Source organism: Rhinopithecus roxellana, chromosome 5 (assembly GCF_007565055.1).
Source record: "Rhinopithecus roxellana isolate Shanxi Qingling chromosome 5, ASM756505v1, whole genome shotgun sequence".
NCBI lineage: Eukaryota > Metazoa > Chordata > Mammalia > Primates > Cercopithecidae > Rhinopithecus > Rhinopithecus roxellana.
The window spans coordinates 66545042-66568068 of NC_044553.1; the positions used below are offsets into that span (position 1 = coordinate 66545042).

General features: G+C 41.4%; 1 protein-coding gene across 3 annotated transcripts in view; it reads left to right on the top strand.

Annotated features, from left to right (window-relative positions):
- Positions 1-23027, top strand: part of RORA (RAR related orphan receptor A) — a 164657-nt gene that overhangs the window by 57357 nt on the left and 84273 nt on the right. For 2 of the 3 annotated variants that reach the window (XM_030931484.1, XM_030931485.1), the window contains exon 1: positions 139-391. The exons of the other annotated variant lie outside the window; for it this stretch is intronic. In XM_030931484.1, coding sequence (XP_030787344.1) covers positions 361-391 — 31 coding nt within the window. In that variant the 5' untranslated portion in view covers positions 139-360. Of the gene's footprint in view, positions 1-138; positions 392-23027 lie in introns of those variants that run through there. 3 annotated transcript variants of the gene reach the window in all.

Below are 23027 nucleotides of genomic sequence, written 5' to 3' on the forward strand. Positions count from 1 at the left end.
GCGGGCGCCCGGGCGAGGGCCCGGGGCGCGGGAGGGCAGGCCCGGCCGGGGTGGGCCAGCCAAGCGGCCGCTGCTGCTCACCTGCCCGCGGGGGCGGGGCGGGGCGCGGCGCTGGGGCGCGCCTGCCTCCCGCCTCCCGCCTCCCGCCCCGGGAGGAAGCGGAGGGGCGCGGTGTAAACAGAGCGGCGGCCGTGATGTCAGCCGGTCACATGGAGCCTCTTATGGCTCGGGATGGCTCTCGGCGGGCGGGCAGCTGCGGCAGCTGCTGCTGTGGCTCGGGCGGCGGCGGCGCGGCGGCGGCAGAGGGGGCTCCGGGGTCGGACCATCCGCTCTCCCTGCGCTCTCCGCACCGCGGCTTAAATGATGTATTTTGTGATCGCAGCGATGAAAGGTGAGCCCGGGCGCCCCGCCGGGGCCGGGTGGGCTGGCGGCTCCGGGGGGCGGGGAGGAGGGCGCGCAGGGGGAGGGGTGGGCGCGCCTGCCCGAACGCACGTACTGCCCGGGGCTCGGCGCGGGGGCCCCGCCAGGGCCTTCTGGGCCACTGCCGCGGAGCCACCTGAGCCCGGCCACGGGATCGGCCTGTCTCCGATTGGGGGCAAAGGCGCACAGGGTGGATCCCCCTGTGCTGCCCCCTCCGGCTCCTGTCAGTCTCCTGGGTCCGCTGGCACCCAGCGGGGCTCCCAAAAGAAAGTTTGCCGGGAGTCGCCGCGCTTCGGGAAGGAAGGGGAGGGTCTGCGGAGTTCAGAGGAAGCCGGGGACGCCCGCGGCCGGTCCCCAGGGCCCGCACCCCGGACAGCTCCGGCCTAGGTCGGGGAGGCGCCGCGGCCGGGCAGGGCCGTGCTTGCGCGCGGTCGCGATGTCATCCCCGGGGACTGGTCAGCGCCCCAGGCCTTGCGCCCTCCCCCTGCCGTCCCGAGCGTCTCAGCGGCCACCGGCCGGGCAAGTGCCGCAGGTCCGCGCTGTGTCCCGCGCTGTGTCCCGCCGCGGCCACTTCCGAAAGCGCGCGGGCCGGAGCTAGACGGGCGCCTCGAGCGTGCCAAGACGCCCTTGGCGGCCCAGGGAGCAGCGGCGCACCCCCGCTTGACACTTTGGCTGGTGGATGGAGGTGGGGAGGAACTCGGCAGCCCACGGGATCCGCGGGCAGGGGCGGAGGTTAGACCGTGCTGAGGGCCGACGGGCGCGGGTTAGTCGCGGCCAAGCCTCCCGGCCCGGCCTTCCGCCCTCATCAGGACTCCGTAGCCGGGCCGGGGGCGGGAGGGGAAGGGGATCTGGTTGGAGGAAGGACTGGTTCGAGGTCCTCTCAGGTGAGAAGGAGAGAAACCGTGGCAAGTCAGGGAACTTTCTGATGGGAAAACTAAAGTTTGGAGGTGTGCAGGAAGTCGCCTCGCTGCCGGAGAAACCGAGATTCGCTCTTGGGACGGTTGCAAACAGCTCCGGAGAAACTCAGCCCGCAGCACGCTGCCCGCTTGTGCGCCCGCAGGTTCGTCGCCGTGGATAATCTGCCCGAACGGCTTGGCAGGCCCGGCCGCCAGGCTTGGGGATTTAGAGCCCCATCTTTTTGTGGCGGACGCGGCTTCCCTAATGCGCAGCAATTGTGCAGACCCAGACTGTCCTGCGGGTCCTGCCCACCCGTGCGGGCGCCAAGCGCTCGTTAAACGTTTGCTAGGTTCGGGTTTTGTTGCAATCTGGAATGAAGGACACCAGTTCGGTATCTGCGCTGGGTTTACTTTCAGATCACCGAGCTTTGCCTTTCTTCACTACAGATTGGGTGGCATCTCTTTTATTAATTATTAACAGGCCGAAACGTTCTGGACGTTAAGATGAGCTACTTGAGATGAAATCTTTCTATATAATGTGCCCACAGCAAATTTTCTCTTTTCCCCTGTGGCTTGAGGGAAATGGGATTTAATCATTTGTGGAATATGCAATTAATATAAGTAAAAGAGAGGAAACCTCCCGTGATCCGCGCTCTTAAGCCCTTAAAATTATTTGGGAGGAAAAATTATTAAGGTTTCTTACCGACTTCTTATGTTAAAAAATCTATTCTCCCGTGCCCCCCCCCAAAAAAAACTTTTATGCTATTCCTGCATTTCATTAGCCCTGTAAGTGTAAAACGACTTAAATGCCCTCTGCAGCTAAAGCATTTTTTTTTTGTCTTTAAATTATAAAATAGATTTCGCTATTTGGAAGATGTCAATGCCAGTCTTTATCCACTTTGTCTAATATAATTTGTGTTGATTGGAGGAAAGGCGAGAGGATGAGACATTTTAAACTGCTTTCTCCCCTCATGAACAGTAACCACCCACCAAACAATAAGGAAAGTACATTTTAATATTTTGATTTAATGTTGATGTTTCCTAGTACATAGGCTTTTGCTTTTGTAGTTCTACAAAGTGAAGTTCCATACTATCCCTTACTAATAGAATAATGAGAATCACACACTACCCCCACACATTTGTCTTGGAGTGACCTCTGTCTGCCATAAAATAATAGATTCATAGTATTGTGCTTTGAAAAAAGTGCCTCAGAAGTACTGGCAATGCAATTTTTCTATAAACTCAGCTGCCTGAGAGAGAGGGAGAGGAAGAGAGAGAGAGAATGCGTCTGGACAAGTAGAATATTTCACTCCCAATATCATAACATCCTGAATTTTAATGGGATTATTTGGCTTTGTTGCAAACTTAAGCTGAAAAAGAAAATAGTTTGTGGGAAAGTGAGGAATGCTGTAAATGTTTCCATATCAGATTTAAGGGGAAAAAACTGGCTTAGAATCTTATTAAATACTTCCCTGTCGCCTCTCAGTTTTAATAGTTAAATTGGTTCCATGTGTAAGAAAGTTTGTATAATTAGATTTTTCGTGCAAAACAAATACTATTTACACTATAGCTTTTTGGTATGTGGATGCATGTGGACAAGGGAGGAGGGAACAGGCCACCATAAAAGAGAAAGATTCTCTTTGTTGGCTGATTTACTTGTTTTTTAAACATCATTAAATCGGGCCCTTTGAACTCACCAAAGAAGAAAATCCTTCCTCTGCATTAGTTGACAAATAAGTTTAGGGTTAGTTTCATGCTCAAATGTAATAAGTCTTCTTTTGAGCAACTCTAGTCTCATCCTTTAATTTTGCTTTTGTTTAATTAACAACAAAATTCCAATACCATTTGGATTGCTTCTTGGGCAAAGGGAGAGAGCCAGCTATAACATTTATAATCAGGGGAGCACTTGTTCTGCTCATCATAAAAGTGCATTGGCCAAATGTCACGCGGCAGCGGAGTACTGAAAGGAAATGTAAGAGCTTCATCAGCTTCAGTAGATTATATACCCCTTTGCTTCATATGAGTGCTCACCCGGTGTTCGTGTAAATGGAGTTATAAGAGCACAGAGAGGCTTAAAGGGAATTTCTGGCCCATAGATTCTTCCTCCGGCCTGATTCATGTGCAAATGCAAGACTCCTCACCACTTTGAAAATACTGTATGTGTCGGTAGTATGTCCAACTCTAGTAAATACGATTTTATAGTTTTGAAAAACGCGGCCTTTCTTTTTACCGAATGAAATTGGAATTCGATCTCTGATCTCATTGTGAGGACCCTTTCCCTGGTATCCATCCCTTCACTGAGATTTTTGTACCATTTTTGTTACCTGTGATGGGAAGGATTGGGAGAAGGTGATGGCTGGATCTTGAAAAGAGAAAACCCAAATGGTTGCCACTACTGAGCAGAGTGCTTATCTGGCAAGAAGGGATCAGTTCTTTTAAAGACAAAGAGGATTTCTGAATCCATTTATCCATGGGAGGAGGGAGAAGCCTGGACCTTCCATGAAGTAGACAGTATTTTAAAAGCACCGTTTTCATGGGCAGCCTCTTGGTTTTATATATTTCAATCACATTACTTGGGATACAAAGCAACAGCATGCACAAGTAAACCCTTTTGCCCTTGATTTCAATTGAGAACCGTATAATTTATTTAATGCTGCCCAGTCATGAAATAATGTAGTTTCTAAACAGAAATAGTCATTTAAAAATATACAATATGTCATCTAAACCTTAGCTCTTTAATATGTAGTAGATATCCTTGTAAATATATTAATTCTCATTAGTGTCCTTTTTCTCCTATCTTTCCCTCCCACTCAAGTGAGACACAATAAAAACGAATGAGATCAGCAAGGTGATATTTGCAGAGCACCTACAATAGCACCCAGCCACTTTGGTATTTGCTCTGGGGTACCTAGGAAAATAATATTTATAAATGACCATTTACTGGGGAAAAGAAGTTACTGGATGGATGGATGGATGGATGGATGGATGGATGGATGAATAGATTTGCAGAGGTAGATGTGGGGTTCATTTTCTTAAAAATCTCTTAAATTATAGGGATCAACAAAACCCCTTATATGGAACAAATTTCCTAAGAATACTCTGTCATGGAAATGTTTTCTGCATACATTTTAACTATTTACAGCATTTATTAGTAAGAAATCAAGGCTGCCTTTATATATTTCATATTTAATAATTTTTAAAACCATAATTAGGCACTCAGAGTCAGCAGCTACACCATTTTTATGTTTCTCTACTTAAAAACAGTTTTTTTTGGAGCCATCCACCAGTGACAACTCAGGTGTGAGTTAACATTTGATGGTATCTCAAAGACCACATACAGACCCTCTGAGGAATGATTTACAAGTTCTGCCTCCCCCATCTAGCTATTCTACTGAAGATAACTCCTTTCCATCCCAACCTTTTGACTCATGAACTGAGAGAGCCGTAGTCAGAGCTTTTTTCTATCCGTCAGTATTTTGTGTGACATGATAGAACATGATTTTTCTGTTAATTGTCAAGAGTGCTATGTCAAGAGATAGGAGGTCTAAATAGATGGATAATAGCATGTATTAGCCAATGGGCAAAATGCAAGGAAGCAGCTGAAATCTTTGATTTCTGGGTTTTCTTTTTGGAATGAAATTTGTTAGCCCTCATCATATTTTCAGGAAATAATATGATAACTTTAAAAATCTTTGTTCCTGTGGGTATGAAAAACAATGTCAACTTTAGTCCCTAGGTTTGCCAGTTATTTCGCTTTTTAAAATGTTACTGCTTCTGAAGTTTACTAGGCATTTCATAAATAAATAGGGAGATGATGCTAATCTATATTTATTTTGTGCTTTATGGTTTACAAACACTCTGACACCATTTAATCCTCCATAGAGAGTCACTGATAGCCCCACATTTTTTAGCTGAGGAAACTGAGGTTCACAGAGGTTGCATTATAGCCTAGCTTTTCCAGCTGATACATGGTGAAACAAGAACTACAACCCTAATTTCTATCTTCATGCCTGCCCTGGAGGAAGCTGTGAAAAACGTCCTGGATATAACTTTGTCTCTAGTTAGTGGAAGTTATAACTCTGGCATTTATATGGGAAAAAAAATAGATCCAATTATGTAATGCTTTGCTGAGCCTAATATCTTTAAATTACTGTTTAATAAAATCAGTTTGGTACAAATGGGGTTATTCTTATTTGCTTATCATTAGCTCTCTTCATCCATGATTTTCATTAAGTCTGCTTGTTGTAAGAGGAGATGAGTGAAATGTAAGCATTATTTTCCTTGAGAATACAGAATACCACCAAGTAACCTGTGTAACCAATCGCCATTATGATAGAATTGAGAGATACATCTATATGTCCCACTTATCTTAGGCAAAGGGAACATTCACAAATGCATCTTCTAATTTTAATGTGACTTTGTGTAGTATAAAACTTACGTATTCTCGTGCTTGTGAGTGCTGTCCTGTTTTTTTCCATGACAGTTTAGGGGCATGATTGTAGATATATTCTTGAGAAATCGTTTGTCTTTTAGAAGATCACCTGAAGTCTAAAAGTTTTCAAGTAGATCTGAAAAAGCTCATTTCTCACTTAGTGGGGACTGGCCTTAATGACTGCTGGATTAAGGTGTGTTTGTCTGAAAGCAAATAAGGATTATTTCAGTCTCAGAAGAAACCTTTAAAGTCACTCAGATGAATGTCCCACTGGGATTTGGACCCTGCCCACAATATTTCTGCCAAGTAGTTATCTGGTTATACTTGAACACCTCCCACAATGGGAAACTCACCATCTTTAAAGGTAACTTATTCCATCTTGAATTAGAAAAGTCTTATATCAAGCATAACTCTCTCCTTTGTACTTTTAATCCCTTAATTTTGATCATTTCCTTTGGGGCTGTACAGAACACATTTAATCCGTCTTTCAAATGAAAGACTGTCAGTCATTTGAAGACTAGTAGTATAACACACACACACACACACACACACACACACACACACACACGCCCTAACACGTAATCTCTGCTGTCCCTCTCCACTCCTTTTTGCTATAAGTGTGGTTCTGCCTTTCCACAATCTTGATCAGTTTCTTCCTCAAACACACTTCAGTTTGCCTAGAACCACTTGAAAGTTTGATGCCAAAAATGGACCCCAAGTGCCAGTTGTGATATAATTGACTTGGCACTTAACCCAGCACATAGTAAAAAGGAAGCCGTGACTTAAAGATGAAAAACTTTTGTTTAAAATTTTTAAAGATAACGTCAGCTAGGCTGTATCTCTAGCACCTCTCACCACCAGTCTTTGTGATACCATTGTTTGTGAAAGTGGACTTTTGAACTGTTTGGGAATACCTTTAGTTCCATTTGAAGTTGATTATTAAGTATCCAGGAAAATCAAAGATACTACAAAAATAATTAAAGGAACGTTAGAAGCATTTGAGGTATTTTTCTGCCGCATGTCAGATATGAGATAAGGCTGCCCTCTAGTGGTTACTCACCCATGGACAGCTAAACCCCTAATGGTGCCAGTGAATTTCCCATCAGGCTAGTGGGAAGGTCAAAGGTTGTAGTTATTTTCTCAATTGGAATGATACATTCTACACCAGATTCAAAAGTTTAACTCCTTGTTTTTCATGGTTATCAGAAATGTAACTGTGGAAGAGATACTGAATTTTTAAAGTTTGCTTTGGCAGGAAGTAAAGGAAAAAAAATTTTAACTGAAGATCAAGCTGATTTATTTGCTGTTTGGCTCAATATTAAATTTAAGTGAAATTTGGTTTGTGAGTAAACAATTGTTATGACATTTATAGTAATCCTTGTATTCTTTTAAGTTTCAACCTCCATTCTATTTCCCAACCCTTGAATATATTTCAAAAAGAGGTCGTCATTTGATGAGCTAAATTCAGCATTTCCCCTTTTTAAATCTAGAGCTTTTTTTTTTTTTTCAAAAATGATAAACATTTAGAAAAAAAGTAAACTGCAGTAGCTTTTGGGGGTAATAAAACAATTTTAAACATGGATGAAAAAACTATTAACCCCTTGGTTTCTGAAGATTTGTGATGAGATCATTTGGTTCACTTAAGTATATACAGTTTGCATAAAAAATAAGATAGAGGATATGTCAGAAACTGCATGAGGTAGCGACAAGCATTCAGTTGCATAATTTTTAGGATAGATAGATAATACAAGTGGATTGTCGATTTGGATTTTGGTGTTGTAACAAGTGTGAAACAATCACAAAACAATCTGATTTCTGTGTTGGAATCTAAGGGATGAATATAGATCTTCCTATTTGCTTAAATGTTATTTGTTCCTGATGCTACACAGAGGTATAAGAATGCATGCACATTTATATGAATTTTGCACTGCTGAAGAAGTCAAAGCTGACCTGAGCTGGAATAACCAAGGTGATAATAATGATAAATAGTCACCAGGCTTGTAAAGGATAACAGTGCTTACCTGTTCCTATTAGAAAGATGAAATTGCAGCATTTCATGAAAAACAAGAAAAAAGCAAGGAAAACCTGCTGTTTGAACCTTTCTATCATAGAAATAAGGCAGTGGTTCAGAAGTGAAGACTTGTGGTTAAGTTTCAGATCAGTTACTGAAGCCAACCGTTTTACAAACTGCGCCACCCAGAAGTGTGATTCTTTCACCACATGAGAAGTATTCTCTTTTTCACAAAATGTTATTTTCATTTTTCAGTTGTTGGAAAGGTTTTTGTCTCCTTTTTATTTGTTTATCTCACTTCAAATCTTCTGTAGAACACTGGGTGAAAATAAGTAAATACATTTGTTTCAGCAAATACTTAAGTGCCTATTGTGTGCTAGGTAATTCAGGTACCACCTTTGTGCTTTTATAATAGAGCTGAGACACCTTCCTCCCAATCAAGTGTCTTAAGCCGTGAATCAGCGTTTAAAAAATGCACTGAGAAGTTGACAGCCACACTTAGTCAGAGAAGGCTGCTTTATGACTGTTGGGCTTATAGGTTTGCATTTGCTATAAGCTACATGCCATTTAAAACAAAGGAGATTTTTGCGACATGCCAAACAGCGCAATGATGAATGAACATGATTTGCTTCCACATAAGCCATAAGTTAGCTCTAAAATCCTGCCTGAAACAGTGGGTCTGAAACTGTAGAGTACAACCCATATCCAGAGAGTCTTAAGAAGGCAGATCCCTGAGTCTCCCCCAGAGTCTGATTCTGTGTCTGGGGTGAGGCCCACAAAGGCGTGTATTTACACAGCATCTCCAATGTTTCTGATACAGCTGGTCCTTAGGCCTCACTTTGTGAAGCTCTGTCCTAGCCTGTCAGAGCTGGGTGGGCCGCAAAGTCCTCCAGTCCTTTAGTAGTTCCCAAATGCTGTTGATCTTCACAGTCATCTGGGAAGCATTTAAAAAATAAATGCCGTTCTCCAGCAACACCTGCACAGATTCTGCTTCCAAAAGCCTAGAGGGAGGCCAAGGAATCTTCTTTTGTAAAAGATCCTCTCTTGAGGACAAGACGGGTTTGGGAACCACTGCTCGGGGCTAACTCTTTCCTCTTACTCATGAGGAAAGGGAATCTCAGAAAGATAAATTATATTAAGGTAACCATTCACTTCCCTTTAGTTCACTCCCTTTGGCATGGAAGAGGTGCCAGATGGGAGCAATTTCTGGCATTGTTATTAACACAGTTGAAATATTTTTCTGTTAACTTTGGCCTCGCTATCAACCAGCATGCAGAAGAAAGTGGGCAGACTGTTACCTCAAATCTCTTACCCCAAGTGGCCCAAACGCGAGAGAACCCTGAGGCTGTTTTGGTGCTGGAGGCGGCTGTGAGACTTTTCAAATACTACACTCCTTTTCAGCATAAAGTCTTGTCCAGAATCCCCAGCCTCTGCATGTGACGTAGACACAGGGCTGGGTCTTGCCAATATTGTGACCACTTAGCAGGAGCAGGCTAGGAGTTCTACTGCAGAAGTCAAGGCCAACTCAGTGGAAACAGTGATGTCTTTTCAAGGTTGCTTTATTCAGCAACAAAGTAAAGGTTTCAGTGCCCTGGAAGCTGATCAGGGCTTCCTGTTTAGCACATGGCCTTTCTCAGGCACTGAGCATCTGGTGCGTATCTGACAGTGTCCAGGCTCTGGAGGTGACGTCCAAACGGGAGACCAATGCTGCCTTCATGCAGCTTAGATTCTAGTCTGGTGGGATAGAACAAAGTAGACTTCCTCTGGCTGGTGTGGAGAAGGACCACCTGCCCGCTTCCATACTGCGACACCAGCCCCCTTTTTCTTTTGAAAATGCTGGTGTGTTATCTCATTATTGTGGCAAATGTGATGCTGGCAGCCGAGGGGACAGCAGTGATCGTGTCAGTCTCTGGTCTCTGTGAGGGTACATTCTGTTGGGAGAGGTAGATAATACTTAGGTAAACATATCAATGAACTAGATAAATGCAGATAATGACAACAGCTAGGCCAATGTAAAAACAGTATAATGGTTTAGAAATGCTTATGGCCTCATGGGTCAGCGTCAGGGAACTGAATCAAAAAATTTTCCCAACTGATGGTGAACATTTTGCAATAGACCTCATAGGTCATCTGCTCCCAACCTGGTCTGCACATTAATCTATCTAGAGAGTTTTTAAAAGATATACAAGCCTAGGCTGTGCTCCTGCAGATTTCTGACTTTATTGGTCTCAAGATGTAGAGCTCAAGTATTGCTACATTTTTAAAGATACTCAGATAATTCTGGTTGAGAAACCTCTGAAGTCCAGCACCCTCACTTTACATGTGAGTCACCCTGTCTGCAGCGTAGCGAAACAGTGTTGAGTAGTGGAAACCCCCCTACATAGGGTAGGGGAAGATGAAGACATGGGTTCTTGTCCCAGATCTGCGATGCACTAATTGTCAGGTTAAACCTCAGTTGTTCACTTTCCCTATTTTTAAAGCTAAAGGGTTGGACTTGGTAGCCACCAAGATCTTTTCCATCTCTACCATTCTATGAAAGTGTTTCTATTACAACAGAAACATGGTCTAGTTTCTTGTTTGAGACTTGGGAGAGGCAAACAGATGCCTCCTACTTTCCTTATTCCCTGTCTCTAAACTTAATTGCTGTAGGTGCTTCAATCAGCTAATCAGTTCCTTTTGGAAGTGAAAATTTAAGGTAGAAAGAGGTAATTACTTTGTGCTATTTAAATAAATTTAAGAACAAGCGAGTTTTCATTAATATTAATAATAAATATGCCCAGACTTAGTTCTAGAAAATTACAGTCATACTTTATCAAATTCTAGCCCAAAGCTTTTCTGTTTTTGATGGTTGATTTAAAACCAAGGGGCAGGGGCTGTTGTTTAAAAATGGAAACCATGGAATAGCCTTAACCATTGCATACCACGGTAATTTTATTCTTTACCAAATATTGCAGGCCAGCAACCCAAAGAAATTGAGTCTCTCCCAATGTATCGTCTGCAGTTTATTAGCAAGCAGAAACAATGTATCTCTTGTGATGCCATCTTATTTTATAAAAAAAGAAAAAAACTGAACTAAACTCCAGCATGAAAAAAATATCATTTAACTTCCTCATTTGAGACCTGGCATCTTTAAGAACTTGGATTTCATTGAAACGTTTATTCAAAAAGACAGTTCATTATAAACCAGCATGGTGTGATGTAAGCACCTTAAGTTTATTTCCTTGTGTGGAATTTCCCAGTGGGGTTTGATAATATTCAGCAGTTTCAGAAGCGATAAAGGAGTTTGAAAAGAAAATCTGATGGAAGCTGGTAAATGAAATTAGAGCCATATCTTTTTCAACAGAGATCTTCAAAGATTTGCATATTGCCTATTTTGTCTGTATATATTTAAGAAATTGTACATACATTGCGTTCATAGCCACATGTTTGCCCTAGACACAAGATTATGAAAAATCGTCTTCCTCTAACTTAAGTAGCATCCGTAATAGCAAGCCACTTTTGAAAATGATATTGTTTAACAGAACAATTGGTTTGATAGAAATCCATTTCTAAAGCAATGTTTCTGCCACAAGCAAAATCTTGTAAAACAGAAGCATTTTGTTTCCACCATTGCAGAGAAACAAAGTTGTTTAAGATGAGTTAAGATGTCTCAGAGTTTTGGCAGTCTTTCTAAGCCCCCTGCTGCTGTTGCGTTCAGAATCCCTTTTGAAGTGGCTTGGAAGTTTCTATGCAATTTCAGTAGCTGCTTAGGGGAAATATTGGCTAAACTACTCATTTTGACTGTTAAGATGGATTGAGTGTTTTCAGAATGTTTTCATTTGCTAGAAATATGTTTTGCACTCGGGCTTCTCTTGTTGAAGAAGGTTGGTTACCAGCCATCTGATGATGCCTCAGGGTGTTTACAGAAAATGTGGGTGCTGTAGTTGTATTTGAGCACAGCCCTTCCCCAACAAAGATAGTGTGGTAATCAGCAGGAATGTGAAAACATGTATTTAAGGATTGATGCTTGTAAAAGAGGTGCTGTAAAGAAACATAGTTGTTCAGATGTAAGAAATGACTGACAGCTCTCCTTGTACGCATGCTAGTAACAATAAAGTCTAGAAGTTCAACATCAAAGCGATCACAGCTTACTCCACCAGTGACTTGCACATCAAAGAGGGAGCACAAGACAAAGGAAGTGCACTGAGGTATGTTTCTGCCTCATAGCCAGATCCTCAGGGGGAGCTCCCAGAGCTCCTTTCATGAATGCATAGTGATTTTCTGCAGATCAGCGTCTTCATTTCATAAATGACCAGGAATATAAAAGCAGGCAAATGAACGCCATAATTGCTCCCATCACTTTAAGTTTGGTTCAGAAAGATTCATCACAGGAGCGACTGGTCTCTCTGGTTTCCTTGAGTAGTGAATTCTATACCAGTGTGGGCAACTCTAATTTCACCTAATATAGTACAGGGAATTATTCACAAAATAAGAGAGAACAAAGTGGATACATTTCAAGTTGGTGGATTGGAATTATGCTTGAGAACATAAAACTAGACCTAAGTTAGTGTGCCTCTTTTTTCTTTCCTCTTGATTGCTTAGTATTTTTGAATTAACATTGTGGGTGGATTTCTGCTGAATCAGGTGTGCGTTACCTAACAGGTGTGTGCGATAATGAAATTTAGACCTGTTAAACCTGCTCTTAATTAATCACCAGATCTATGCCTCAGTTCTCCAACTCAAATCATGTGTACTTTAAAATGCCAAAAGTAGAACAGGAAGAAGAGTCTGGGTTTAGCTTTTTTCCCTCTCTCTTGATATTACATTGAAAATAAAATTAACCATGCAAGTTATGAGTGGTTTTAAATAATGTGCTTTTTTTTTTTTTGCTTGCCTTTGAAATTTAAAGTTCTTTTATAGTTCATCTTCAGTAATTTACTGATTTTTAAATGCTATTGAAAAATAGTAGTGCTCTGTGTAGTCATTAATAAATACAAAGCAGCTTTCTCAAGGCTCTAGGGAGACCTAATAAACACAACTGTGTTACTAATTGATGCTATACTGAGCTGACAAAAGCGGTGCATCGGTAAACAGAAGTTAGAAAGCAAGAAGTTAAGGAACTATAGGGGATTATGTAGACATCAAGGGTTGGAAATTATAATAAGGCCTCTTTAGGGGAGCGTTAATTTGCATGGGGCTGAATTAGGACAAGCAGTTATTTCTGAGGATGCTACTAAGAGCTCATCCAAAATAACCCCCAAAGTGAAAGGTCTGGGAGAGAGTTGGGAGTTAGGTGAGATGGAGGGGGTACTGAGCATATCATATTTCCTATAACTCATGGTAGTTCCAATCGTTTTCTCAATAGCATGTTAGAATAGCTAGCTTTCTTTGTTAGGAGAAAATGCTGATGAAATCAAGAGTACTGTAATTTCTTTGTTCTATACACATAATGTATGTTGAACTACCACAATGGAATTTTTTTTTTTTTTTTTTTTTTTAAGCAGGAAGGGCAGGAGAGTGGAGACAGAAATAAACCTTTTAAATCTTCTTTACGTGAACCCCACAAGGACATAAGCATTTAGCAGATTAGAGAGTGTTTGGATTTATAGATACTATCCTCTATAGTAGTGGTCTTCAATGTGTGATACAGGGACCCCCTGTGGGGCCCCAAGGCCCTCTCAGGGGCTCCAAGAGATAAAATCTAGTTCCATAACAATACTAAGGCATTGTTTCCCCTTTTTACTACGGTGACCATTTGTATTAATGGTGCAAAGCATTGGCGGGTAAAACTGCTGGCGCCTTAGCAAGAAGCAGAACAGTAATGCCAAGCTGTACCAGCAGCCATGGTATTCTTCATTACTGTGCAGTTGCTGTTAAAAAAAAAAAAAAGTTTCATTTAAGAATGTCCTTGATGAAGCAGAAAATTAACTTTATTAAATTTTGACCCTTGAGTCCACACCTTTTTAATGTTCTTTATGACAAAATTGGAAGTTTGCATAAAGCATTTCTGCTTTATACCTAAGTACCATGTTTGTCTCCAGGGAAAAGTACTTGTGTCATTGTTTGAGTTAAGAGCTGAACAAGCTATTTTTTTAATGGAATGCCACTTTACTTAATAGAGTAACAGACTATAATTATTCAGATGTGGATATGTTTCATATATTTTCTCAAAAATGAACTTTGAGTCTGTTATCTCAAGAAAAACAGTTCACAGTATTTAGTGCCCATACATTCAGGCAAAAATCTGAATTCTGGAAAACTTGTATCCAACCCCATCAATTTGACAGCTTCCTAATACTTAAAAACTTTTCTGATGATATGGGTAGTGATATTAATCAACATAATTCCTTGATGTAATCACATCTAATAATGAAATGTGTCAAAATCTGGAAGATATATAAAACTCAGTGAACCAGTAGTTTCCAAGTGACCCATGCATGATATTATAAAAATATACATAGGTAAATGATCCACTCAAAGTGCAAAATATACTGGTGTATTTTAATTTAGCAAAGTACAAAAAGTCAGTGATATGGTTTCAGGTTCCATATTCTAACTAATCTTTAAGAAACTACCACTTGTTGAGTTTTAGTGTAGTACCACAGAAGAATATCCAAAATTATCTGAAAATGCTATTATAATACCTTTCCTTTTTCTAGCTACATATCTTTCTGAGGCCAGATTTTCTTCACATACATCAACCATAAGAGCATAACACAACAGATTGAATGCAGAAGAAGCTATGAGAATCTACTTGTCTTCTTTTAATAGCCAGATATAAAAAGATTTGCAAAAATGTAAAATAATGGTATTCTTCATGCTAACTTTTTGTCTTATAAAATATACTTATTTTTATATGTTAGTATGCAATGTATTTATTACTATTATTTTAAGATGAATTATAAGTAAATGGTGTAAATGTTCCCAGTTTTGACTTCTAATATGGTAATGATTGATGTATAACCCATAAAAACAAAAGCTGTTTGCAGGTTTTTTTTTTTTTCTTTTTTGGAAACGGAGTCTCGCTCTGTAACCCAGGCTAGAGTACAGTGGCACGATCTTGGCTTGCTGCAACCTCCACCTCCTGGGTTCAAGTGATTCTCCTGCCTCCGCCTCCCGAGTAGCTGAGATTACAGACACGCACCACCACACCCAGCTAATTTTTGTATTTCTAGTAGAGACAGGGTTTCACCATGTTGGCCAGGCTGGTCTCGAACTCCTGACCTCAGGTGATCCGTCTGTCTCAGCCTCCCAAAGTACTGGGATTATAGGCGTGAGCCACCACACGGGGCCTCTTTGCAGTTTTTAGAAGCATAAAAGTATATACAGAGACCAAAAAGTTTGAGAGCTCTTGCTCTGCAATTTAGGAGACATAATCTGAAAATTATATGACAAAGCACAAGGTAACAATAGAAGGGGCTTTAAATTCAGACAGATTTATCAGATGAGCCATAAATTATATTAAACAAAGCACTTTCAAACATGAATTCAAGAGCAAATTTTCTAATCCTTGTTTTCTTTATAACGTCTTCATCTTTAATGACAGTGGAAGACCAGAATCTTTGCTGATATTCTATTTTCAGAGATTTTTTTTCTTTATTAATATAGCAAAGATCTGGGCATAAAATTTGTGGTTTACAGAGGCTTTACAGTTTATCTTTAATCATCTGCAACCTATATTAGCAAAAATAGTACTAGTAAATGATGGTCGTTTTTCTTTTTTTTTGGTTTGGGCTTGCATGGAGGAAAAAGCTTTTATACAATCAGTACCACTTCCAGAGCTATCTCAGCTCCTGAAAGATGCGACAGTTTTGTCATGAATGTAGGCACCCTGGAGAATTTTATTACTGTGTGTAGAGATGGAAAGCCCTTGCAGGCCCTGCCACCATGCAAGTGATGGGCACCTTAACACATACACTCCCCTTCAGACCTTCTCCAAGGGGGAAGAGTTCTGCCCAGATAGCTGTCAGCACCTGAGCGTGACAAGGAGGCTAAGCCCTCAACTAACAGATACACTTGGCAGAATCAGTTCCATTATACTAATTAAATATGTGAAAGCACAACCTTCCCTGAAATTTCTTGTGAAAAATAACATGCAGTTAGAAAGCAATGCCCAAATACTTGTCTGTCCTTAATTTTATAATCACTTTGTTGGCATCTAACATATAGACATTCACATTGCCCTTTGTGGCTGGGCCATCTGCCTCTTTGTTATTATCAAATAAGGGGCATGTAGGTCTTGCCTTCCATTTGGTTTCCTATCAAAAGGCTGTCAGTTGCGTGGGAGCAAATGTGTTTTGGCACATTCTGCATTTCCAGGGTCTTGCTTCTGACTCTTATAACTAAGAGAAAAGTTGGTGCCCGCAGAGCCAAATCAGTCTCAGAATATCAGGATACATTGCTCCCGGCATGGTTTTATTAGCCAGTTAAAGGGATAGGCTGAAGCATACTCACTGAATAAACAGAGGTTGTGCAATGGCCCACAGCCACCCTGCCCATGAGAAAAAGCACCTCCTGTCTTCTGTGGATCTGCCCAAAATTAGGAGGGCTGAGGAGAATGAGATGGCCCCGTTTCAGAACAACTCGCAGTGCTGATGTGGGGGAAGGACGGGAGTGAAGAGGAAGGAAAGCAAGGCTAGCCATCCTCTATTCTTGGAGAGGGTGTTGGGAAGATGCAGCTGAGGAAACCCTGGCTGTTTAAAGGGTGAGAGAAATAACTACATGCCCACTCATGGTTAAAAAGAAAACAAAACTTCTAACTTTCCAATTTGGGAAATAAAAGTGTAAGATAATTATTCTCTTTGAAGTAAAATGGCTCATGTTTAGGCATTGTATTTTATTAAATTTTTAGCATTTTCTGGCTAACTGAACTTTAAACAATAAATGTTATACGCTAAGTCTTGCATTATTCGGTGATTTTGACCCAGGCATGGAAAACTATTTTTAACAACCAAAGGGACATTTTTTTCTTGATCTGGGAGTATTGCCTGTGAACATTCATAAAGCTTACATTTATTATTTGTGTCCGTTTCTGTTTACATGTTGCACTTCAATAAAAAGCTTACCAAAGGGCAGGAGGATTCTAGTGTGTGTGTGTGTGTGTGTGTGTGTGTGTGTGTGTGTGTATATATTTGTAAATAATATATTCTCAGTACTGAAAATATTCTCTAGACCCGACTTTGGAATTTTTCACTCTGTTATTTACCAAACATTTTGTTTATTCTCAGTTCCTTTGTACCACCACTTCACTAAAGGTAAATTGGACCTAGCACCTTATAGTAGGGAAACTAAAGGCATTTATACTTCAAGTACATGTACAAAGCCATAACTCCGTATCATGAAGGCCCAGTATCAACTTTTACAGGATTGTTTTCTTGCTTTATAACCATTGGCTTTTGAATGACCTGCTAGTCAAGTGGGAAGGAAAAAGTGAATCAGAAGATATGGTGACGTTGCTATGGGAATTGGAAGGTCTTCTTAGACTTAATGCTGTCTGTGCACTTTCTAGCTCTTTGCTGAAGGTTCTGGCCCTAGGTTAAGGCTGGCATTAGACAAACGGCGTTATGTTTTCGAAGTTTATCATCTCCTCTCTCAGGGCTCTCGGTGGCCTTCTGGTTTAGCTGAGGGCAGAGTCACTTAATCACCATATAAAAAATCAAGTAGTACAATCTCCAGATCTCCTCCTCTTCTCCTGCCCCTGACTCAGTATTTTGATCTTGTGTCCCATTCTCTCCTGGCTCTTCCGGGTGACACAAGATACAGAAATAAGAAAGACTATCAGAAAGTTGGCATAGGCATAAGAGCAAGCATGGATCTGGAAATTTTTCCAAATATAAGGCTTAAGTCCCAGAAATGCCACGTATTAGCTGAAAGATCTTGGGTAAGTCATGTAACCTCACTAACCTCAGTTTTATCATCTATCAAATAAAAATGATAATAACATCTACCCATAGAGATTTTTGGAAAGACAGAAGTAACACGTGGAAGGCACTTAATGCAGTGTCTCACATGTGACAAGCACTTAGCATATGGCAGGCACTGAAGTATTGTTATTAACATCCTCATCCTCTTGTACACATGGCAAATGGTACACATCACGTATTCAAGTTTGAAGTTAGGGTAATGAGTTCATCCAGCCTTAGCTGGTCCACATTGCATTTTAACAGGGGCCTTTGCCAGTGCCCAAGTATGTGAGTTACGTGGTCTGGTCAGATGGGGGATGATGGAAGGAGAACTTGCATGAAATTTCTCATCATATGACGTAAGAGGCTTCTAATTCTGCATTATCCAAGCCCTGCTATTTGTAACCAGTAATACATGTTCTGAGCCTGTCATTTATAAAGCGCTTCCTGTGTGCCAAGCACCGTGAAATAGATGACCACATTTAATACTTACATTGGTCTTTCATCCCCTTTTTACAGAGGAGGAAGCGGAGACTCAGAGACGCAGAGCAACCTGTCTGGGATCACAGGGCTAGCACATAGCTCCAACTGGGGGCTGAGTCTGCCAGACTCGCAGGGCTGGGCTAACCCTGCTCTGCTCTGACCCGACAGTCCCAGCACCACCGGAGTCTCAGAAACACACATTGTTCCAGATTCCGATATTAGGTCATCATGCAAATTGAGGTTAGGGGCTTTTTCTGAACACTGCAGTAGAATGGGAGTAGACAAAATACACATAGAAATGGATGGAGCATGTGATGTGTGCCAGGCACTATAAAAAGTGCTGGAACCAGAAAGATGAAAAGATGTGGTCCCTGCCTTCAAGGAGCTCACAGGCCAGGGGGGCCCAAGGTGGAAATAAAATCATGACACAGTGTAAATGCCAGATTAGAGGAATGCAGGAGATGATAGGAGCACAGACGAGGAGCACAAATCAGACTGAGGGGTTAGGAACAGCTTTTTGGAAGAGGTGAAGGCTTAGCTGAGCTTTGAAGCAAAGGAAGGTTATTGCCAACAAATGGTTGAGCTTGTGAAAATCCTTGAATGCTAGACAGAGAGCAAGGCAAGTCAGGCACTGCAGAAGACGAGGCGTGTAGAGGAGACCGGTGGGGTCTGAACTATGACGGGCTCTCACCCTCAGTCTATGGGAGTTGCTGGGAGGCCACGGAGGGAAGTTGCCAGATATTTTTAAGGCACATGAAGAAACCCGAGAAACAATCAGGTATTCTCAGTATCTTCCTTTCCCTTAATTATTTCAAGGGGATAAAAGAGCTTTTTGGACGCGGCAAAGGACTCTTCTGTGGTATGATTTGGGTTTCTGTGCGGCCGCTCTGCCTCTTGTATGGTGTTGAGAGATGTATGAAAGGCATCCGCCACAAGTCTCCTTCAATGGATTTCTGCACTTTGCTTGTTATAAATTGATTCAGGGACTTCATTATGATGTCGCCAAGATGAATGGGGCAGTAGTGTTTTGGCTTAACGCTGCCAGAAGGAGGGAAAACAAGTTTCTGTGGTGCCGCAGTTCAATCATGCTGCTTACAGAAGTAGGGCCATGAAAGGATGGAGGAGTGTGTCTTTGATACTAGAAACCCTGTAGCCCTGTTGGTGCTACAAGCGAATGCTTAAATTAAAGGTTGGAGCCAGCTTTCAAGTATTGACTGTCGAGCAAAAAGCTCAGCCCACACTCATGTACTTACTCAGGCTTGTTAAAATAAAAATACACTCTCGGCTGAGCTCGTGTCACAGCCAGTGTAATTATTACATTAAAGATTGTTGTTTGGATTAGAGTTGCTGTGGTACACATTTATTTAAAGATACGCTTGGTAATTTAGTACATGTTAGTCAGGACTCATGCCCAAACTGTGAAGAAGTATTCGTTGCCAGCTGCCTCTCAGGTTGCTTTTGTATTCAAGGTAAACACTTGAAACTTGGCAAATTGATCCGGAATAGTGGTGATTTGACTTCCTTGCCCCTGGACCAGTGACTTAACTCACGCAGCTCTCATCTCCTACCGAGGATGAAAATGACATCAACCTCACTGGATTATTTTGAGGTTGTTAAATGAGGTAACACATTTTAGGTGGTTGGCCCATCAGTAAGTGCTTCTTCATAAATATAGTTTTGTTATCTATATTATGTATCGATTTGTTTTTAAAAGGTAGGAGGGAGTATGATTAAAAGGCCACTCTTTTTTTTTTTTCTTGCTGCCAATGGTAAAAGCAGGATGGTCCAGTTGTCTATAATAGCCATGCATTTATTAAACCCTGTGGGTTATATTCCCTATATTTCTTATGGTTCACTGTACCCAGAGCATTCAAGTGTTTAGTAAAGCTGTGAAAGGTTAAGTTGTGAAAGGTTTTGCAAATATGAGGGATGATGCCCATTTTCTGGTAGGTTTCTTATGGGGTTCTTTCCCCCAAGGTACACATTTCTGAGTGATTCTCCCTTCCTTGCCCTTTGCTGGCCATGTGAAATACAGGACCTCATCTTCCCCAACAAAAGAATCCACATTAAAGCCACTCACGGACCTGCTTTCTACATTTAAAGCTACTCAACTTTGCTATGTAATTGTAAGGCTCCCAGATTCAAAGCATGGCTATTGAGCAATGGATGAGGGTATACCTAGTATTTTTTCCATAGACTTATGGAATCTCATGCATGGAATGTAGATGTCAGGCCTCCCTGTCCTCATCTGGGAGTGCTGAGATTCATGAGCTACTCCTCTGTGCTCTGCAGTATGTTCTGGTGTGTTTAAGGTAAGGTATTATTCTATTTACATAAAGGACCCTCACACCTTGTACTTTTTCATGGATTATTACTTTTTTAATGAGGTAGCAGAAATGCAGTGAGGTCAATTTATGTGTTGGCATAACATTCTAAAAAGTGAATTTTGATAACTTCCCAGCAGGGAAGAAAATTTTCATCATAGAAGGTGACACAGCTAAATACAACAGTCCCATAGCTAGCTGGGCATTTTATAGACTATTAGACCTGTAAGAGACCTTAGCAGTCATCTAGTCCAATCTGCTAACTTTATAATCGGGTAGTTAGGAGATTAAACACCATGCCCAGGATCAGTTAGTGGCAGGGACTAAAATCAGGGGCCCCTCAGACTTCTGTCACGATCTTTCCATAGTTCATGCTTCATCTAAGAGTGCCACAGAGAGCTCAGGTGTAATATTATGATACCAAAAAGTGCTGTCAGTGATGTCTTAGGCCTCTTTAACTCTCTTAAAAACTAGGCTATTCATTTCTATCAAAAGGTTTAATTGGCCTGCACAATTATTTGTGTTTTCATAGAAAAGGGAAAAAACTAATTCTAGTTAAGAGTAACAGCACACAGAAGGACTCCAGAATGCACTGGAGCTTTAATTTAGTCTTTACAGGCATACACACACACACAAAAAAAAAAAACACAGGAAACTACTTCAAATATACCATTACGATGAATTCAAACTGTGTCAGGGACATCAACAAAACAGTGTCCCTTCATGCTGAGTGTTGTGAAAATGTATCCTTGTTGTTTGCTGTGGTCTCCTGTGGGAGGCACATAAAAATTACTACAACCCCTGGGGAAAAAAAATAGCAAGAACAGTAAATAACAGCCTTCAGATAATACAGATGGGTAAACATTTCCAGAATTGATTATAGAAACTACTGTTGAGAAGCCACTAGCAGGCAAAATGAGGAGAGAGGAAAAAAAAGAACTTTTATCTGCCATTCAACACTGGGCATACAAGGCAGGATACAGACAGGGTGAAATAGCTGATTAATATGGTAATGTACCTCATTGCACATGTAGGATCATGAGACAGGCCTGAGAGTTATCTGGTCCAAGCCACTCCTGTTACCCCAGAGAAAACAGAAACTTGGAAAGGTTAAGTGGCTGGCCCAGCATCACACACTTAGCAGCAAAGCCAATTTTGGAACCTTGGTCTCTTGACTCTCAGTCTAGTGCTCCAACTACTGTACCGTGACCCTCTAATTGAATCTATGATGGCACCTGTGTCAGGGGTACAAGATGAGGCTCATGGAAATTTATCCAAATGAATAGCTGTTTTAAAATCATCATTAAAACTGTCCATGGGCCAGGCGCAGTAGCTCACACCTGTAATCCCAGCACTTTGGGAGGCCAAGGTGAGCAGATTTCCTGAGCCCAGGAGTTCAAGACCATCCTGGGCAACATGGTAAAACCCTGTCTCTACAAAAAAAACGCAAAATAATAATAATAATTAACTGGATATGGTGGCACGCACTTATAGTCCCAGCTTCTCAGGAGACTAAGGTAGGAGGATAACTTGAGCCTGGGGAAGTCAAGTCTGCAGTAAGCTGTGATCATACCACTACCCTCCAGCCTGGGTGACAGAGCAAGACCTCGTCTCAGAAACACACACACACACACCCACACAAAACAAAAATAATACTGTCCATGGTTTTAAGCATTCTCCTGAAGACAAAAACTTGTTAATATGGTACCGTATAAAATCTCAGTTTATCTTCACATCCAGAAAGGAAGGCATTTTTCGTGCACGTTTAGTTATTCAACAAATATTTATGAAGTGCCCGGGTTGTGTTTATGTTACCGACGGCCCGTGATCGGCTATCTTCTCTCGTGTCTGAGTCAAATAAGCAGGGGGATTGTTGGATCTATCCCCTCCACCTCCCTTCTGTCTAAGGATCTCATGCTCACATTGTCTTACTTTTCTCTAGTTTTTCCTATCATTTTAATCTGATCTTTAAATGTCAGTCTCTGTTCTCATCTCCCTTTTTAACGAGTGTGGGTTTCTCATGTTTATCTTGCTCTCCTTTTGCTGATGTATTTGCATCACTTTAGCTGAAGTTAATATCTGCTAAATCAAACCATATTGGCTTGAATAGCTTCCATTGATTTGTGAATAAAAGAATGCTTCAGCTGCCTGGCCCTGCTCTGTGTACGTTCTTTGTCACCAGTAGGTTTAACTTACTCAAAACCTTCCTTGTCTACATCCCTCTTTTACCCCTGTATTGTTCATCCTCCCCTGTTCAAGCCATTCACCCTTTTGAGCTGTCGTTACTGTAAGGGAGTGACTGCTATTTCATTTACTCATTATTTACTGAATTAGGAGACTGTCATTTTTCTTAGCTGTTGCCGTTTCCCCTTTTAACTACCACCCTTCTGCCCAATTATCGTGAGGACCAGAATCACTGTTGTCATGAGCTAGCCTGTATTGAGCATTTACTACATATTTACTAAGCATCATTCAGAAGACTTGAATTTTGTAAAAATGAGTCCTTTGGGTTTTTTCTTTTCTTTTTCTTTTTAAAGAGTCAGGGTGTCACAGGCTGGAGTGCAATGTTGGGATCATAGC